We start from the raw sequence: 19,506 nt of genomic DNA on the forward strand, positions 1-19,506 counted from the left end.
TGTGCTTTAACTAAGCTTTCAGAAGGTAACATTTCTGGCGTCAAGTTCTACGTTAATCATACAATAATTCGGACTGGATGTACATTTTTTTGGTATCATTATTAGTCTTTCAGGTCAGTCTTTACCATGAAGGTTTTATGATGCAGTTACACTTGCATAACCTGTTTTGAAATCCAATAAAGCCACAAAGAGAAAGGACCAGCTTTGTTAAACAGGTTGAAATGACTTAGTCACGCCAGACTAATAAACCTTTTTATTCCAAAGATTTCAAATAGCAGAGCTAAGGAATATGAATCGACCAAGTTCTTGCCCAAAAGCTCAGGGCAGTGATTTTCAAACTGGGAAGGGGTATAGGGGGTAGGCAGTAGTGTGGCACTGCAAGGGGGCATTGTGTACATGGATGCCCCATGCCAAACAATACATAGGGAAAAAAATGTGTACAGGTGGGGAGGAAGGGTGGGTGGGGATGAAAGTTGAGAACCACTGGCTTAGGGTATATATGAGCATCAGATATTTGTCACCAAATCCTGCTTCAATTGACAGAACATTGCAATTATTCAGGTGTCTAAGGGAAGATTTCAGCAGACATTAGGCTTAATTCACAAAGCTAACATATTAGAAGAAATACATTTTCAAGTGACATTTTTTTTCAGCCAATGATTTTTGAAAATTTTAGTCACACTATGATAGCCTTGTGGTAAAGTTGGCCTGAACTCAAAAAGTGACTTGCTATAAGAAACATCTTGAAATGTTTGTGTGTCTAAATGGTAACCATATTAAACTTTTACCCTAAACTCTGCCCGAAAAAAAGCAGTGCACTTCTTGTGCCTTTACACTTCTGTGGCTTGAACCTCATAGCTGTAAAGCTGCTGGTTGAGATCATCCAAGACACAGCAGCCTGTGACTGGTGATGATTCTACTTTGTTGTTCACTGTTCTTTTTAGAGCAGAAACTGTACCTGAGGACCTGAAGAATGTCTCTGCTTGTGCTTAATCGATTCGGTAGATATGTGCTTTCTGCACCCCTCTTGTTGCTTCTTGAATATAACGCAACCATCAGGAAGGCAACTTTGACATAAGGAAGTCTTGCTCCTCTACCAACATGGTCACCTCCATGAAAGGTGGCCAGAAGTGCAGAACAAGCCTTGGTATGTCAATATTAGGGGAAAAAAAAACCTAGCTGCAGGGAACATACAGGCAATGTTGTTGACTAGAAATTTGCTCTATGCTTGATTTTTTGGCACCACAACCACAGTTTAGGTCCTCTTTAAGGCTCTGTGAATCCAGCCTATTCTCTGCAAACCATTCTAGATGCAAATATCTGCAAGGTTGTATTTTCTGGCCAGCAGCCTAATATTGCCATGAAATCAGGGTGCGGTCAGGATGTTTTTCTTGAAAGCACATGACTGGTAATCTACCTGCTGAATAAGGGTAGCAACATTCAGTGGTCAAAGCAATGTCTAACCACTTTTTACTGTCTATGGCCAGCGCATGGCCAGAGAACCTTTATCTGACTTTGCGGCTGCGACTTCATTAAATTATCCTTACGTTTTCATCAACTTAAGATTTCAGTGCTTTAAGCTCCTAAAAACATAAGTTTATCTTCACAGCTCATATAAAAAAAATTAAAAGTACTGTCGATAGTGCCATAAGCCACAAAGCATAAGTGGCCACAGAAAAGAGGTAAAGTGCCACATGACCTTTAAACATAGCAGTTGTAAAAACACCACCTGTTCTCATTCTCATGGAGTTATTGTGGAAATACCCTCATGACAATAAATCGATATAATCTTGGAATCCAGTGTTTACTGATGTATGAAGTCATAAATAGGTTCTTCCCATGGACATTCAATGTTAGTAACTTCCTCCATGTAATACATAGAATGTCATTGATTCATAACTTTTATGAAATATCGCTTTGTTTTCTATCCCCTCTTTGACAGTAGCAGGAGACTTGAGACGATAAAGTGTCCATTAATCTGACTTAATAGCCATGCCATTAATTCCACTGAACACATCAGTTCTGATTGTGAGAATAACGGAGGCTTACTCACATTATCCCAGCACATAAATAAAATGTTCTGTCAACCTGTACAGATTTTAGCTTAACAGTAATATCATGGCATGTTCTGTGTTTCATGTTGTCTCAAATGATTCCATAGCATCCATCCACAGTGACGGGGTACTCGGAGACTGTACTGGAACCTGTCTCAGCTCTTGGATCTGCTTCTCAAGAGCCTGATTACGATAAAACATTTCTAAGTAGCTGGCCTGGATTTCTTTCTGGTACCTTAGTACTTTATCTTTTTCTACCTTCCATATTTTTCTTTCATTTTCAAAACTCAGGATCTGGGCCTCATTCTGACGTCTCTCCAACATCAGCTCAGCCCTTAGTCTCTCTATATCCGCAATCTCCAAACCTTCTTTTGGGTTTCCATGGGTGTCCATTAATGAAGCTGGAGAAAGTTTCTCTTTGGCATCCTCAAAAGCCTGAAGACGGGCTTTTAGATCTGCCGACTCTTTTTCTCTCTCTCTAGCTAATGCTTTTGCCTCCCGAAGTTGTGTCTTCATCAGGAAGACTTCCCCCATCTTCTGTGTAGCTTCAGCTTGTGAATCTTTAAGATGCCGTTTCAGTAGAGAGATCTCGCCAGCTTTCTGAGAAATCTGCAATATAAATAAATTCTGAATAATAAAAATATATATTTTATATGGAATGTATACTGTACTTGTGTTGTACAATTTTTTTCATTATGGTCAGAGCTACAAAAAAACAAGTTTTACAAATATATATGTATATATATATATATATTTTTTTTTTTTGGACAAATCTATTTACTTTGCTTAAAAACCCCCGTTTACTGAGCTCAACTTAGCTTGAAAGTCATTTTTCTACAATTTTCACAAATTGTTTATTGTGTTATGATCATGCTCAGATTTAGAGATGGTCAGTCGATTTGGAATGTGTATACTAGAGCAATAAGCATCTTTACGGAATGTCTGTAATAAAAAAAAAAAATTTACAAGGTAAGGTATGCAAGAACTTATACAGTAAACCTGAAGCTAAAAAATTGCACTGGTTACCCCTAATAACCAATTGTATTTAATTTTTCTTTGAGAAAATGGTGTTCTAGATTTCTTTGCTATAGTTTTCATATATTTATCCCCTGGAAAATAGGCGGTTTCAACAAGTTTCAAGCCTATATTTACAAAGCTCTGCATAAAGGCTTGCACTGATAAGGGAAGCAGAAAACTGCTCCCAATCATAATTCATGAGATCTATATGAACTGACTGAAGTGTGCTGATCCATACTGTATAAAAGAAACCTGTATGGAGAGAATTATGTAAACTGCCATTAAAGATCTCCAATTCTAAACATTGTGATTTCTTGGCTGTCATGCCGATCCAATAGTTTCAATATTCTCAGAGTCACTGGCACTACAAATTGGAAGTAGTGATTTCTGTTTCTGCAGGTGTGTTCTGGGTCAGCAATTCAAAAATGATTGAAGCCAGACAACCAACATTTTGAGGATATCAGCAATGGCAGCAACTAGATTTTTGACAGAGTAGAACAGAGAAAATAAAATGTTTGTACTCACTGTAAACTCTTTTTATTGTAGTTCATTAAGGGACACAGGATTCCTATTACAGTCAGGTTATACCACAACCTACAGGAGCTTGGGGCATTGGCAAGCATTATGCAAACCTTGTATAACCTCTCTTCTACCCAGCATGCCTCAATTGTGTGAGAAAGCAATACACAGGACAAGGGAATAAAGAAAAAGGAAAAAAAAATGAAACACCACTCCACCCAGCAGATTACATCAGCGCTTGATCCCTCAAGTTTTAACTCTTACCACGGTAACTGGTGGTGACACCCAACAGTGCATTAGTGAGGTAGCTTCCGATGCTTTCTCTCAAAAAGTTTTACTCACCAATTGAGCCTTCAGAAAAACCGCTCTGTACCTAGATATCACATCACGACCAACTAACCAGTACACTCAGATCTAGAAAGTGCCGAACGCAGAGCCCAATGCCTGAAGGTAGCATTTCAGGTTCGCCCCACACTCATCTAATGCTGAGTTGCTGATCTGGATAGCTGCTGTGTACAGATTAGCTTAAGCAGAAGCACCCAAGCAATCCTGACTGAAATAAAATAAAAAAAAAAAAAGTGTAACAAAATTTTTTTATTGCAGTCACCAAGGATAGAAGGCTAGCAAAAAAGTTAAACTTTTTTTCAGAAAAGTTAAAGAAAATATTTGTCCAACAAATTTGCCCCAACCAGCAGTAGGCGGCAGTACAACCCAAGTGTATTAAAATTTCTGTTTCCCTCAACAGGCTATAAATCATTTTTTAAACTTACTTTTCTTTTATCACTTTAAGCAGAATTTGCAATCCCAAAGAGGTTTATGGAAATTCCAAGCCTGCTTAAAATGTTTGCAAAGGCTGAAGGTTTTTTTTTACCTTCAGTTTTTTTCATCCTTCAGCATGCAGCCCCCCTTACCCTTAAAATACAGATGTAGGGGGATCGCCTTTAGACTATCCACTTAAATGTTTTGTGGAGGAGGACTGGAGGTTTTTTTTCCCAAGGAAACAACCTAAATGTGTGACTTGAAAACCCTATAGATGGATCTCATTTAGACTACATAATTGCAGGTCTTGTCAACATTTCATTTATATGAAATGTGGGATGGGACAGTGCGCAGAAGACAAAAAAAAGAACGTTTAAAAAAGGCAGAAGTGTTTTTTTTCTAAGAGTAATTATAGACTGCCCTAGTTCACTAATAAAGTACATAATGATATAACATGGATAATTAAGTGTACCATGTAGTGGTTTGTATTTTATAATCCTGATCAATGGCTTCTTTAACAGGATCCACTGTTTTTTGGTGTGGGCGAGTTGATTCTCCTACTGGCTCTTTTATTGCCTGAAAATATCAGTCATGATCTCCCCACCATATTTCCATATTTTTTGCCTTGCTCACTGCTTTTCATTATGAAGCCAAGCTGGAGGGACTGTCACTTTCTACTGAATTCTATTTAAATTAACTAGATTAAAATGTCTGAAGCTCAAAAAAGTACATGATCTTGGTTTTGGTAGATTACAAGCATTTTTGGCCCCATAGACTTCAATAGAAACGCCTGACTTGAGCATTTTCGAATTGATTTAAGAGCGTTTTACTGCTCAAATAACAGCTCTCAACCCCCTAGTGCTTTCTATTGGCTAAACAAAAACACCCGAAGCTGTAAAAAGCTTGTAATATACTCAGAGGCGTAACTAGAACCTTCAGGGCCCCGGTGCAAGAAACCATGAAGGGCCCCCCGGACCCCTGGCCGGGGCCCTTCCCTTCAAGCCTGGGGCTCTTCCCACTGATCCTGGAGCCCTTTACTCTCATTGCAGGGCCCTTTATTACGGTCCCACAGTGGGACCCTTTCACAAGTTCTGCAGTGGGTCCCCTTCCTGCCATCTTGGGGCCTCCCCACGGTGGTGGAATGCCAGGGCCTGCTCGCAAGTGTGGCCTTTGCGATCCTGGAAATTTACCCCCTGGTGTCAGTAGTTTTTTTTTTGGTATTATTTTTTATCATTTTATTTTATTTTTTTTTACAATGTCACTGACTATGACTCTGTCCATTCAGAAAAGGAAGGAGCTGGTAAATTACATATTTACCGACCCCTTCCTGGTTCTCTATTGTGACACATCCCCTGCAGCAGCCGGCAGGAGAGGGGAGGGAGCACAGTGGGGTGGGGGTGGGGGGACCAGGGGAGCACACAGGGGCCCAGAGACAGCAGAACACAAGTGAACTGGATAGGAGGAGTGGCGGGGCAGCATACAGAGGAACCAATCTCCTCCATTTTCCTCCTGCAGCTACAGGAGGAAAAAGGACAGTGATTTCTCTACATGCTGCCCCCGCCGCCCCCCCTATCCAGGTGTACTGGGGAGCCGCACAGGCCCCCTGGAGCATGGGGCCAGTTGCGATTGCAACCCCTGTAGTTACGCCCCTGAATATACTTCTAAAATGCTTTAAAAAAGCTTGAAAAAGCTGTAAAAAAAACCTCCCAGAAAACCCTAGTGAATGGATATGCTCAGGTGTGAATGGAGCCTAAAGGAAACCAGACAGGAGTTTACAGTTGCCTGAAACATGTCAATCTTATGTCTGCACCTGTCTGTGAACATATCAAGCTAGTGAGAAAACATACCCCAATCCCGCACTCTCCTTCTCAATAAGCTAGTGCTTACAGGGACCTTTCTCATAGTTCCTGCTCCTCCCCACCCTTCACTATTTACATACATAGGTGAGCCCAAACCAGACAAGTGTGTAGCTTAATGGGGAAATCAGCGGCAAAGCTAAAGATTACCTAGACATTGGATCATGCCTGCCGTCCTCATGCGCTCTAAAAATCCAGAGGCAGTTTGGATAAATATAGGAACCTAGATCCCAGCAATAAAATTCCCAAGTAGTACAAGAAAAAAAAATTTGAACTAACCCTATGTACATGCACCAAAACCAGAATTTTTTCCCCCTGTGCTCCCATACATAGTGGCAGAATTTTTTTTTTTTTATATGGAGGTCATTATAAAGATTGCAAAGGTAAAAGGGATCAAGGGTGGGTAGCATCTTTTGTAAATGACGTTTAGAAAACAGCAGGCAAGTGGTGTGCTGAGCAGGGAGTATGAATGGTTGTGCAGACAGACGTAAGGACTATGAAAACAAGCTACAAGCAGCAAGAACTGATGGGAGGTATTGCAATTAGCAGGGTTTTTTTTTTTTCCACTATGAGAGACAATGTTCCCTGCAGCTAACTTATCCACACTGTGGGGGAGATTTACTAAAATGGGTGCACACAGAATCTGGCGCAGATGTACATAGTAACCAATCAGCATCTAACTTCAGCTTGTTCAATTAAGCTTTGCCAATAAAACCTAGAAACTGATTGGTTACTATGCACAACTGCACCAGATTCAGTGTGCACTTGTTTTAGTAAATCCCCCCCTGCATATTTCTACAGGAATTACCAGAAAAATAGCCAGGGAGGTTGGGTCATGACATGACAGCAACACTGCCTACACAACTGGCACAAGCTGCACATATTTATGCACACATACAGTATATATTTTAAAACATATGTTTTGTGTGTGTGTGGAAGAAAATCGCAATGCCACCTGATAATTTTCAGTTGGTTAGCATCAGCTTTCTGTAGTAATGAAGACGAATTCTTTGTAAAGTCCGTATGGTGGGCAAATGAGAGGTGTTGGTGGTGAGAGATTCATTGGAGATATGAGTGAAGACTCGTGTCACATCTATTAAAAACACCAGTTTTTTTGAACAAGCGTAAAGATTACCAAAAAGGCAAACACAAGGATTTTTGTACTCCTCGTAAAATCCTTTTCTTGTTCATTGAGGGACACAAGATTTAGAGTTATTTGGGTTATACTACCACCTGCAGGACACGAACAGCAGTCCCAATTTTTGTCTTAACAAAGCAGTGTGGATGTAAGACCATAAAACACAGAAGGGTGGGGCCAATGTCCCTCAACTAACTACATATATATATATATATATACATACATACATACACACACTGGGCTCAAAATGTCAAGTCCTGAGCTACTAGCCAGGCCTTAAGGGTTACTCGCCACCAGTTGCCCCACCAAACCCCTACCCTGCCCCCCATATCTCTCTCTTCCTCTCTCCCCCTGGGCAATTGCTTGGAGAACAGCTCCTGAGGCAGCCCCACACTCGCCCTCACTCATTTTCCACTCTCAAAATGCAACCAGGCGAGTGGGAAATTTGAGGGCTGTATATATATATATATATATATATATATATATATATACACACACACACACACACACACATATATATATATATAGTAGCTATTAAGTGCTGATTCAAATCTCTCTACAAGATTCTAAATAGGGTAAAGTAAGGTATTGGTGTTAGTAAACAAGGAGAACGTGTGCAAGAACAAAAAGTGAATAACCCTCCTTGTGAAAAATAAATACACCACTTGGGAAAGCATAAACACTATAAAGTTGTACATGTGGTATATACAATAATGGTGACACCCTCTATAGATGCTAAAAGATAGCCTACCTAAATATATACCTACCCCCTGAAATGCAACAATGTGGCAAAAAAATTGAAATTACAGTAATGGTGTGACCCTCTAAATACTGGAACTAGTCATAAAATACCATGAAAGGATACAAGCCGGAGCACATATATACAATGTAGTAATGTTAGGGTACCCCTAAAAAATGTAAAGAAATAAGTGCATAACACATACGCTGATATTACAAGGAAAGTAGGAAAATGGCGTATCACCCTTCTGGTGGTTACAAGACTAAAAGTAAATGTTATCAACGACCATACCTATATCCTTATTAGACTATCAGGATATGAGTTGGTCCATTTCTGAAAGGGCAATGTGCATTAAGACCTATACTTATTAGGTTCAATCATTGAGGTGAGCTGCCATCCACATTGGTGAAGGATTCACGAGGTGAAACATACAACATTTAGTCACTGCATGCGCCTTAAAGGAGAAGTGCACCCAATCAGCAAAAATTTGAAGTATATACAAACTGCTGCATTGATTTAAAGGATATATGTATGGACAGTTATGACATTTATATTTAGTCTCGTAACCACTAGAAGGGTGACGCCACCATTGTCATACTTTCCTTGTGATATCAGCGTATGTGTTATGCATGTATTTCTTTACATTTTGTAGGGGTATCCTAACATTACTATGTAGTACATTGTATATATGCAGTTTGGCTTGTATCCTTGTATGGTATTTTATGGCTAGTTCCAGTACTGTAAGAGGGTGACACCATTACTGTCATTTCACTTTTTTTTTGCACATTGTTGCATTTCAGGGGGGTAGCTGTTATATATTTAGGTAGGCTATCTTTTAGAATCTTTAGAGGGTGACACCATTATTGTATATACCACATACACATAAACAGTGTTTATACATTTCCAAGGGGGTGTATCATTTATTTTTCACAAGGAGGGTTATTCACTTTGTTCTTGCACACATTCTCCTTGTTTACTTACACAGATAGTTTGAGTTTATTTGCAAACCCTATTTAGACACTTGTAGGGATATTTGCATCAGCACTTTATGGTCACTTATATTTATTTGTTTGGCGTAGCGCTGCATTGTTTTTTTGTTTGCGATCTGTCTAAACCAGTGTTTCTCAACTCCGGTCCTCAGGGCACACTAACAGGCCAGGTTTGCAACAAAACTGAAATACATCACAGGTGATATCATCTGCTGCTCAGTGATTGCAGTATTCTAGTCTGCATCTTCCCAAGGTAATACTTCAACTCTGGCCTGTTAGTGTGCCCCGAGGACCGGAGTTGAGAAACACTGGTCTAAACCACTGAGAAATGGTGAAGCAAGTAGCTGGTTAACCCTGCAGTGACCATCTGAGATGACAAAAGGGAAAATCAGTCTTCCTAATGAAAGCAGTAGATGCAAAATAGACATGTACAGCACAGACCACATTCAGGCAATGAAGGGAAATCTCCTTCTATTGTACTGGAGCCAGACAGAGGGATGAAAGTGCAATATAGAGGTTGAGATGAAAGGCTTTTAACCACCTTAGGAAGAATAGGGGCTTTAGGCCTCAAAATGACCTTTTCGACAGAAAGTGTATCTTACAAGACAAGGCCACCAATTTAGACATGCTCTTTGTGGAGGTGATGGCGACAAAGAAAGCAACCTTGTGAATGAGCATGGAAAAGTGAATATCCCTAAATGGTTCAAAGGGCAGTTGTTGAAGTACCAAAATAACCAAATCCTATTCCCACAAAGTGCTGGGTGAACATATAATGTAGAGGGAACCACATGAGAGACAACCAGCACAAACGTAGTCAAAGAATAAGAGGCTAGTGGTCTGTGAAACTAAATTGCAAGTGTCAAAATTTCCCTTTTAAACGTACTAAGGGCCAAATTCTGGAAATGTTTGTAAAAATGTTTACACATGAACAGCACAAATGTACTGCTGAACACTGACACACGTTGGCTGAGTCACTCAGTCAAGTATCATGTGGACAGAGTTTAAGCTACTTTTATTTACCGCATTGATAAGGCCCCCGGCCAATCAAAATATACATACCAGAAATGGCTCTTCCCACAGCCTGTCAGAGTGGACCTGATGGGGAACTGCAATACCCTAAACCAGGGATATGCAAACTGTTGCCCTCCAGATGTTGCAGAACTACAAGTCCCATGAGGCATAACAAGATTCTGACAGCCCCAAGCATGACACCCAGAGGCAGAGGCATGATGGGACTTGTAGTTTTGCAACAGCTGGAGGGCCACAGTTTGCATATCCCTGCCCTAAACCATGTGGGCCATTCAGACATTGTGAAAATATGCAGACCTCATGGGGCAACTGATTGCCACAAGAACTGCCCATTAAATACTATATACAATGAGCACTAGCTCTGCTCGCAATGCTGCAAGTATGCAGGCAGTTAGAGCTATCTAGCATCTTTCATTGCTAGCGACCAATAGTGCACATGCTAGACACATGTAAAAGTTAAGAAATGACCACATGTGAACGGTCTACTGACAATGTTACCCAGGATCTCGATGCAGGCTTCCAGATCCAGAATTGATAGGTCTATTTTACTAAACCCGTGTGCATGAGCCCTTATACACGTTTTATTAAGTTAAATATATCAGCACTATTGCACTAATGTAGTAATAGTACATGTGTATGACAGTTTTCTTACCTCCCATTTGGATTCTTCCAACCTGGGGCTAAGGTTTTCAGACTGAGAGGATTGTTTTTGCCGGAGCTGCTCATAATCTGCCCTTAAGGAGTTGAGCTCCTCATGGAGGCGCTTTTTCTCTTGCTGTACTTTATACAGCTGTAGCTGTAAGGCCCGCTGGCTACGCAGTGCCTGCTGTGAGATCTGCTGCAGCTTGGACACATACATCTGTTTTAATTCATCCAGTTCCTCCATCCATAAACGACGCTTGTCCTCAAATACCTGCAAACGATACACATAAAAACATGAAAGAAAAGCTTATTTATATTTTAAAAAGTCCTACTTGCTTCCGGTATTTCCAGGTCAGTAATGCAAAATATTCCAGCCACTGGATTAACACTGCAGCTAGGCAATAAGCATCAGAAATTACAGCCTACATTTTTTTTTTTAGTATTGTATAAACTTCCTTTAAAGCGGAGTTCCACCATAATTTTACACTTCACATCATGCATACCTATATCCCTTTCTAAACTCGATTTGACTATTTTTTATTTTTTTATGTTACCTTACCTTATTTAAAATGAAGAATAACTTCACTTTCTCCCACTTCCTCCTTATGTGGCCGTGGCTGCCGACGTAATTTCCTGCTTTGCATTGACTCCTGGGAGAGGAGTGTCATCAATCCCAGGAGTCAATGCACCTGCACCGGTATCCCTTGTCAATTCCGGTGCTGGCGTGTCATTCTCTGCCTATGGATGGAGAACAGCTTCTGGGCATGCGCAGGAAGCTGTGGGATGACGCGCCTTTCCCCCGGAAGTGATGAGAGTATAGCATTCTGGGACTCATGAATTCCAGGAAGAAGGACACTGCGGCTTCAGCTGCCCACACCGCAGATGGACAAGAACTTCACAAGGTAAGTAATTCATGCTGCATGTACACTAAACAGGGGGCGCTGGACAAGAACTTCACAAGGTAAGTAATTCATGCTGCATGTACACTAAACAGGGGGCAGTTTAGAGGATATAGTTGTTTAAATGCACTAGACCTGACTATTCTAGGTGTATTTTTTGCTAAAAAATAAAAATCTGGCCGGAACTCCGCTTTAATAATAGCAAACGAGTGCCTTTATGAGACTGTATTGCTGTGGGTTAGAATGGCATTAAAGTGATTTTTTAATAACAAACATGTCAAACTTACATGTTTTGTACAATGGTTTTACACAAAGCAGCTAGGGCTGGGCGATATGGCTGAAAACTGTATCACGATATCAGTGTTTCATATTGGTCGATATCGATAATTATTGATATTTTTTATTACCCATTTAAAATAAGGACCCTAGGGTGAGAATGCAGGGCGGCGGGCATGGTACAGGAGAATGCAGGGTGACTGGCATGGTGCAGGAGAATGCAGGGTACTGGCATGATGCAGGAGAATGCAGGGTACTGGCATGGTGCAGGAGAATGCAGGGTACTGGCATGGTGCAGGAGAATGCAGGGCACTGGCATGGTGCAGGAGAATGCAGGGTACTGGCATGGTGCAGGAGAATGCAGGGTACTGGCATGATGCAGGAGAATGCAGGGTACTGGCATGGTGCAGGAGAATGCAGGGCACTGGCATGGTGCAGGAGAATGCAGGGCACTGGCATGGTGCAGGAGAATGCAGGGCACTGGCATGGTGCAGGAGAATGCAGGGTACTGGCATGGTGCAGGAGAATGCAGGGTACTGGCATGATGCAGGAGAATGCAGGGTACTGGCATGGTGCAGGAGAATGCAGGGTACTGGCATGGTGCAGGAGAATGCAGGGTACTGGCATGGTACAGGAGAATGCAGGGTACTGGCATGGTACAGGAGAATGCAGGGTATTGGCATGGTGCAGGAGAATGCAGGGTACTGGCATGGTACAGGAGAATGCAGGGTACTGGCATGGTACAGGAGAATGCAGGGTACTGGCATGGTGCAGGAGAATGCAGGGTACTGGCATGGTACAGGAAAATGCAGGGTACTGGCATGGTACAGGAAAATGCAGGGTACTGGCATGGTGCAGGAGAATGCAGGGTACTGGCATGGTACAAGAGAATCCGGGGTTGTGGGCATACTACAGGAGATGCAGTGCTGTGGGCATGGTACAGGTAGCCCATGCCCGCAGCACTGCATCCCTTGTAGTGTGCCCGCAGCCCTGCATAATGGCAGGTAGTGAAGCTGTTTCACTTACCTGTTCCAGAGGCGCCTTCATTTTAAAAATGGCGCCGCCCGGCGCCGACACGTCATTGCGCACGCGCCGCCACCGCTCGTATAATTTCGGCTATTCCCGGCCTCTCCCGAGCGGCGGCGGCGCGTGCGCGGTGACATGTATGCGACGGGCGGCACCATTTTTAAAGCTTAAACCCGTCGGAGCAGACTTTTTTCCTTGACTCGAGTATAAGCCGAGGGGTACGTTTTCAGCACAAAAAAAATGTGCTGAAAAACTCGGCTTATACTCGAGTATATACGGTACTTTCAAGTTCTAATATCGAACGGTTTTATCGTTCAATGTTTTTATTGCTATCGATCACGGGACTATCGCGATACATATCGGTATCGTTTTATCGCCCAGCCCTAAAAGCAGCTCTGATCCTCTTCTTCTGGGGTCTTCTGCTGGTGCTCCTTCCCCCTCCCGAGTGCCCCTTGCTATAGGAGCACTCGTGTGGGCTCAATCCAAGCTGTGCTGTGAGTGTCCATTCACACACACAGCAGCAGAGCTCAGCAACGTCCCCTGCTCTCTGCTCAATGGCTTCCGCTGCTGCCTTCATGTCCAGTGAGGAGACGGAGAGAAGAGAAAGCTGCTGCTCTCGGGCACAGCGATGGATCAAGATCAGGCTCAGGTAAGTATAGAGGGAAGGGGGGGGGGGGTGCTGGGAGCTACCTACAGAAGTTTTTTTTTTTTTACCTTAATGCAGACCATTGCAAACATTATGCAATCTTCCCAAGAAACCGGTGATTACTAAGTGTGGGTGATAGCTTGTAACACAATAAATGCTCAGACTTCTTTACATTTAATTTTACAACTGTCAGTGCACTACCAGCAGTGTACATATAATAAATGATGATGATGATAGTATATTTATACCACAATCAAACAGCAAGTGGAACAATAGAGGTAACAACCTCTTGGTGCCTACGGCCCCTGGGAGTGCCAATTCTCCAAATTATTTTCCCTTTTTCACAGGAACCACAAAATTGTTTACAAGGCAGAGGACCTTTTCACAATCACCGATGTTATCATGTGTGTAGGTGTAGGTGTAAATAAATAATGAGGAGCGCTAAGTCCTTTTTAACAGATTTGCTCAGGGCTCAAGGGATTTTAGCTATGCCTCTGAATAATGTAAAATGAACTATCCACATTAGCATACAAACTGCCTTTAATGTGGCCATAGATCCTAACAGCTATCAGAGTATTTCAGCCTTATACGTTTTCATAATAAATCTTCTTTGTAATTCTTTGAAAACATATGTCGTATAAATCACCACTAGGGGTACAGAGACTTAAATTTTATGTACTATAATATTCTGTAGTACCAGATATGCCTTATTGTTAAAGAGACCCTGTTGCCAGATCATTAATTTCAACAAAAATCTATACCATAAGTTTATACATTCATTTTTACCTTGTAAAAGCCTATTTTGCGTAGACATACAAAAGCCCAGATGGTCAACACACACACAAGCATTACAATTTGACTGTACAATATCCTTTAGATCTACCAACAGTTATAAAATGCCTGCCAAATGGATACAAACTGATTGGATAGTTTAGGGAAGTGCTCATTTTGCATCGCTTTGCTATATTTAAAGTGGATTTTAAAAAAGATTGTAGATTTAGACTGTAACACATATGTTGATCTAAGACTGCTCCTGGGTCCTGCCATCTTGGATGTGATGTCAGCAGCCCCAGAAGACTCAGAGCTGTCACTCAAGCATCACTCTATGGTATTCACCTTTGCTCCTACCCCTAGTAATTAAGACACTAGCATAAAGGGAACTTATTAACTTGTTCCCGCCGGCTATACGCATATATGCGGCTGCTGGGCTATAACGCTGAAAGATGCATATATGCATTCACAGAGAACAGTTTTCTGTGCAGTGAGCACACTCCCAGAACAGTAACTTAAATGTCAAGGTTGCACACTTGCCAATCAAAAAGTCACAAGATCCGAATGTCCAGCTCCGCCTCCTGGCATTTATTTATTATCTCTTAAAGAGCCAGGAAAGGGGCAGTGGCGGGAAGGGGTTACGAAAAGCTTTAGGCATTTCTGAATAAAAAGCTTCCCCTTTTTTGCTTGTGTTTAGGAGAGGTTTTCCATAAGAGCCGAAGTATTTAGAAATATAAACACTTTCAGAAGGAGGGAGGGGGCTCTGCTAGGAAATTGACCTGTCAACATTTCCAACAAGTTCAACATTTCAAATGAATAAAAATATTAATTTATGCAAAGGAAAAATACTGTAAATAAGCATTTAAAATACCTAATTTTTCTGTGCTTTTATCTGCATTATTTTAGGGTTGGTGAGAAGGGTCTCTTTAAAGGGTTGTTTCCTACAAAGTGTCCACAATGCACACCCACTCACCTGAGTAAAGGGATCGTCTTTGTCACTTGGATTCCTTCTTAGTTGTCTCAGCTCCATTCCTTTCTCATGGAGTTTTTCTTCAAGTTGGCGGGCTACATCTTCTACGGACTGAGAGTACTCATATGGTGGAGGAGGTTCTCCTGAACACTGCAGACGGCTTAGCGTTGCCATGCTCTTGCAGGACAGTGGCATTTTTTCACCAGGTGCCATGTCCCGACCTGTCCGCGATGCTCGGTCTAATGATCCTCCAATATGGTTTATATGTCCAGTGGATGCACTGATTTGACCCCGTGCTACAGTGAATCCAGGGCCATACCCTGAAAAGCTGTTAACTGAATTTTGTCTGGAGTCAGACAAACTGTCATTTTCTTCACTTTCACTTTCGTGATGGCTGACAGAATGGTTGTTTGTTGACTTCAGAGGCCCACGACGTGGTGGACTGTTAAGACTGCCTAGGGTATTTAGACTGCCATTGCTTTTCGATAGCTTGTGTCCACCGGAAGAACATAAACTCTGCATTGACATGAAGTTCTTTCCATTGGAAGGCTTCAAAGCAGCTGGCCCAAAACGAGACTGCAAACAGAAAAAAAAGAAGAGTCACAGGCAGTGCCAACAATGATACTGTTTAACCCTTTCGCTGCCTGAGCCTTTTTTTTTTTTGCATTTTTTGCACGTTTAAAAATTATTTTAGCCCTGAAGATTACATAAAACCCCCAAATATTATTTACATTTCCTAAAAGCAGACACTTTAGAGAATAAAATGGTGGTAGTTCCAATGTTTATGCTATACAATATTAGCGCAATGGTTTAGGAAACACACTAAAGTTAACTTTAGGGCACACAAACACATTTTTTCCATTTTTTGGTAAAATCCAAAAGATGAGGTCGTGCCAAGTAAATAGATACCCAACATGTCAAACCTTAAAAGTGCATGCGCCCTTGAAATTGCAATACATTTCGGTACCCTATTCTGCTTTAAAAGCCACTACAGGTCATCAGCTTACAGTTACCTCTGGTGCTAGAATTATTGCTCTCACTTCAGAGTGTATGGCAATATGTAACATGTGTAGGGGGGATCCTCTTACCAGGGATGTTTCCTACTAGTTGCACCACTGGAACCGGACACTCCGCATCTCTTGCAGGAGGCTCCAAGTCCCGAGGCTGTGAACACTTGTCAAAATCACCAGCCGCGGGCATAATGTCCTACATCCAATTCTCTGCTATCAACCTGTGGTTGGCTCACAGCATTTTCCAGCTCCTCCTCTTTGTACCACTTGAAGCCACATGTAATCCTGCACCAAAGGTGATTAAGCTGTAATCTTTAGGGGGTACAATGGTGGAACAGATATGCCAGGGAGTATAGGGGTGAAATAGGCATACTGACGGTGCAGTAGTAGTGGAACATGTGTGTGGGGGTACAGTGGTGCACCAGCTGTGCAGGAACAATGCAGTGGTGGAATAGGTGGATACTGTGGTGTAACATGTATGCAGAGAGGGTACAGTGATAGAACACGTCATAGGGATACAGTGGTGGAACAGGTATGCTGATGGTACAGTGGTGGAGTTGGCAGTGTTTGCTGGTGAAACTGGTATATGGGTGGTGCAGTTGTGATGAAACCGGTGTGCAGCTGTGGTGCAGTGGTGGTGAAACAGGTATGTGATGGATAGATGGAGGCCAAGGTGTGCGTTGGGTACAGTCATGGAAGAGATGTGTTTGGGTGCAGAAATGTACAGAGGGTACAGTGGTGGAAGAGGTGGTGTGTGTGTGTGGGGTGCAATGCTGGAACATGCCTGAAGGGGTACAAAAGTGGTACAGGTGTTTAAGGAGCTCAGTCGTGGAAGAGGAGGGCAGTGATAGAAGAGAGGTTCCAGAGTGAAGTAGTAGTGCAATAGAGGGGTGGAGAGTGCAGACGGGAGTAGCAATGAAAATTGGGTATGAAAAGTGCAGAAGAGACCAGTGGAGGACAAGTGGTGAGCAAACGAAAGACATGAAATGTATTGTGGCCATGGGCAACACTGCACCCTAGGCTATCAACTACAAGGCCTTACCCATGGCCCACCTACCTCCTTGATGTTACTGAAAGCTATTTCCAGTCAGTGGCTGGGTATGCCAGTATGTGAAAGAAGTCCCACACACCTACATTCTTGCTTAAAACCTGCAACAGGTATGTAAAACTTGTTTCTGACAGTGCAGGGCTTGGAACTGATCTGAAGTGTGAATGTGCAGGAACTGGGGCTACTTTAAGTTCTAAAAGAGTATGAATTGGGGCTGATCTTAGCTTTGAAGGTGCAGGAAATAAAGCTGATCTGAGATCGGATGTTGTAGGAATTGTGGTTGATCTGAGGTCTGAAGGTGCATAATGTAAAGGTAATCTGAGGCTGACCTGTGGCTGAAGGTGCAGGAATCGGGGCTTATGTGAGGCTTGGAGGTTATACTTTGGGGCTGATCTAAGGTCTGAAGGTGCACTAACTGGGGCTGATGTGAAGATGCATGAATTAAAGATCTGCAGTCTGAAGTTGCAGGAATTGTGGCTGAACAGTGATCTAAATGTATAGGAATTGGGGCTTATCTGAAGTTGAAGGTGTGGCAATCGGAGCTGATGTGAGGTCTGAAGGTACATTGGAGCTCAATATAAACAGGTTTTGTGTGTTCAGCAGTTAATATAAGAATAAATATTGAGTTAAACTTGCCATTAGCAGTAAAACTTTGGGTGCAGAAACTGAAAACAAACTGAATATGACATGCTATTGTTCAATGACACTTGATGTGGAAAAATGTGGGTTCAACCTGGGCTCTAACTATAGAATTTGCAGTATTGCATAGATTTAAGCCTCACTAGACACCCAATCTTATGAACTGAAAAGGACATACCTTTTCAAAACGTCCCCGTTCCGGAAGTGATGTCTTGGTGAAGTCTGTACTCCTGTGCTCTTTTTGGTACAAGCCAGGGTAGTCGTTTTCTTCTTCCATGCTGTGTTCCCTCCTGAATCCCAGCCCAGAAGGTATCTTCTTGGCATTCTTGCCATCTTTCTTTGTAATACTCAAGTAGCTCAGCAGTTCTCTTTGATTCAGACTCCTCTTCAGGATATTTCCTGGGCTGTGAGAATCCGGGAGAGGCTTAAAGTCTAATCTGAAATCATCTGGGGAAAAGTCATGTTTCTCTATCAGACTGCTCACACTACCCATATTGCACCTGTAGGAGATGTCCGAATTAAAAGAATGGAGGATTTGGTTCCCAGGGTCACAGGCTAGGCTGAACGTCTGTGCAGCTGCCATGGAGAATTAACAGAAGGCCTGACTGATCTGTAAAAAGAAAAATAATTATAATTTAACACTGAGTTTCATACTGTTTGTAGCAGGTTTTACTATGCAGCTTAAGGTTAGCACAACCTTTTTCTTTACCTGTCAGCTCAAACATTTAAAAATAATGATCATGCCTAACAGAAGGTACTATAAGTATCTTGTTAGCCAAGAAAGACTAGAATACTCTCCATTTGATTTTACTTTTACTTTGTTAATAAGGGGTAACTTTCCCAACTTTTGGGTTTAGGTCTCATCCAATGCCACTATTATAAACAAACATATGTAAGAACATATATCCAAATGTTATAGCCTCACAATATACAGATAAAGAATGTTAAAAAGTATCCACCAACAACCAAAGCAATAACCAAATAAGTGCTAACACTTAGGTCTTAAAAAGAAGAATCCAGCAAAGGGTGTCATCAGATGTCACAAGAAAGAGGAATCTTCCAGTATTCATGCGAAATGAGCGTCCAACCTCAACCAGGAAAATAAACATCCAGTGCTGTATACCCACATTTGAACATTCTGCAGCTTACCAGAGCTGACCCCCCAGGTTAGTAGTGGTCAACTGCGCTTAAAAAAAATTAGGAGAGGCACCTATCTAGGTCCAGCCAAACAATCAGCCCAGCTATCCAAATGAGACCTCCTCTGCCCTCCAGATACAGCATGCCAAGTACAGTATATGAACATAAAACACATGAAAAAAATGTCTCCAATAGTGTAAAAAAAAAAAAAAAAGCCAATTTTATTAAAAAAGATTAAAAACATTCACATAGTACAGTGAATCAAAGAGCGATCTTTATACAAAATGGCAATCCTGCTCCATACAATCAATAAGACTGTCCAATATCCAAGATAGCGTCTGT

The 19,506-nt window shown here is 41.9% G+C and overlaps 1 protein-coding gene across 1 annotated transcript in view; it reads right to left on the reverse strand.

The window, feature by feature from the left end:
* Positions 1-1,542: 1,542 nt before the first annotated feature.
* The window catches only part of N4BP3 (NEDD4 binding protein 3), an 82,278-nt gene continuing 64,314 nt past the window's right edge, over positions 1,543-19,506 (reverse strand). Inside the window, exons 2-5 of the mRNA XM_082256846.1 lie at positions 18,206-18,637; positions 15,334-15,906; positions 10,753-11,013; positions 1,543-2,663 (exon numbers count right to left, since the gene is read on the reverse strand). Of these exons, the coding sequence (XP_082112972.1) occupies positions 2,136-2,663; positions 10,753-11,013; positions 15,334-15,906; positions 18,206-18,610 (1,767 nt within the window). The 5' untranslated portion in view covers positions 18,611-18,637 and the 3' untranslated portion in view covers positions 1,543-2,135. The remainder of the gene's footprint in view (positions 2,664-10,752; positions 11,014-15,333; positions 15,907-18,205; positions 18,638-19,506) is intronic.

This window comes from Pelophylax lessonae, assembly GCF_965119305.1.
Source record: "Pelophylax lessonae genome assembly, chromosome: 4".
In the NCBI taxonomy this organism is placed as follows: domain Eukaryota; kingdom Metazoa; phylum Chordata; class Amphibia; order Anura; family Ranidae; genus Pelophylax; species Pelophylax lessonae.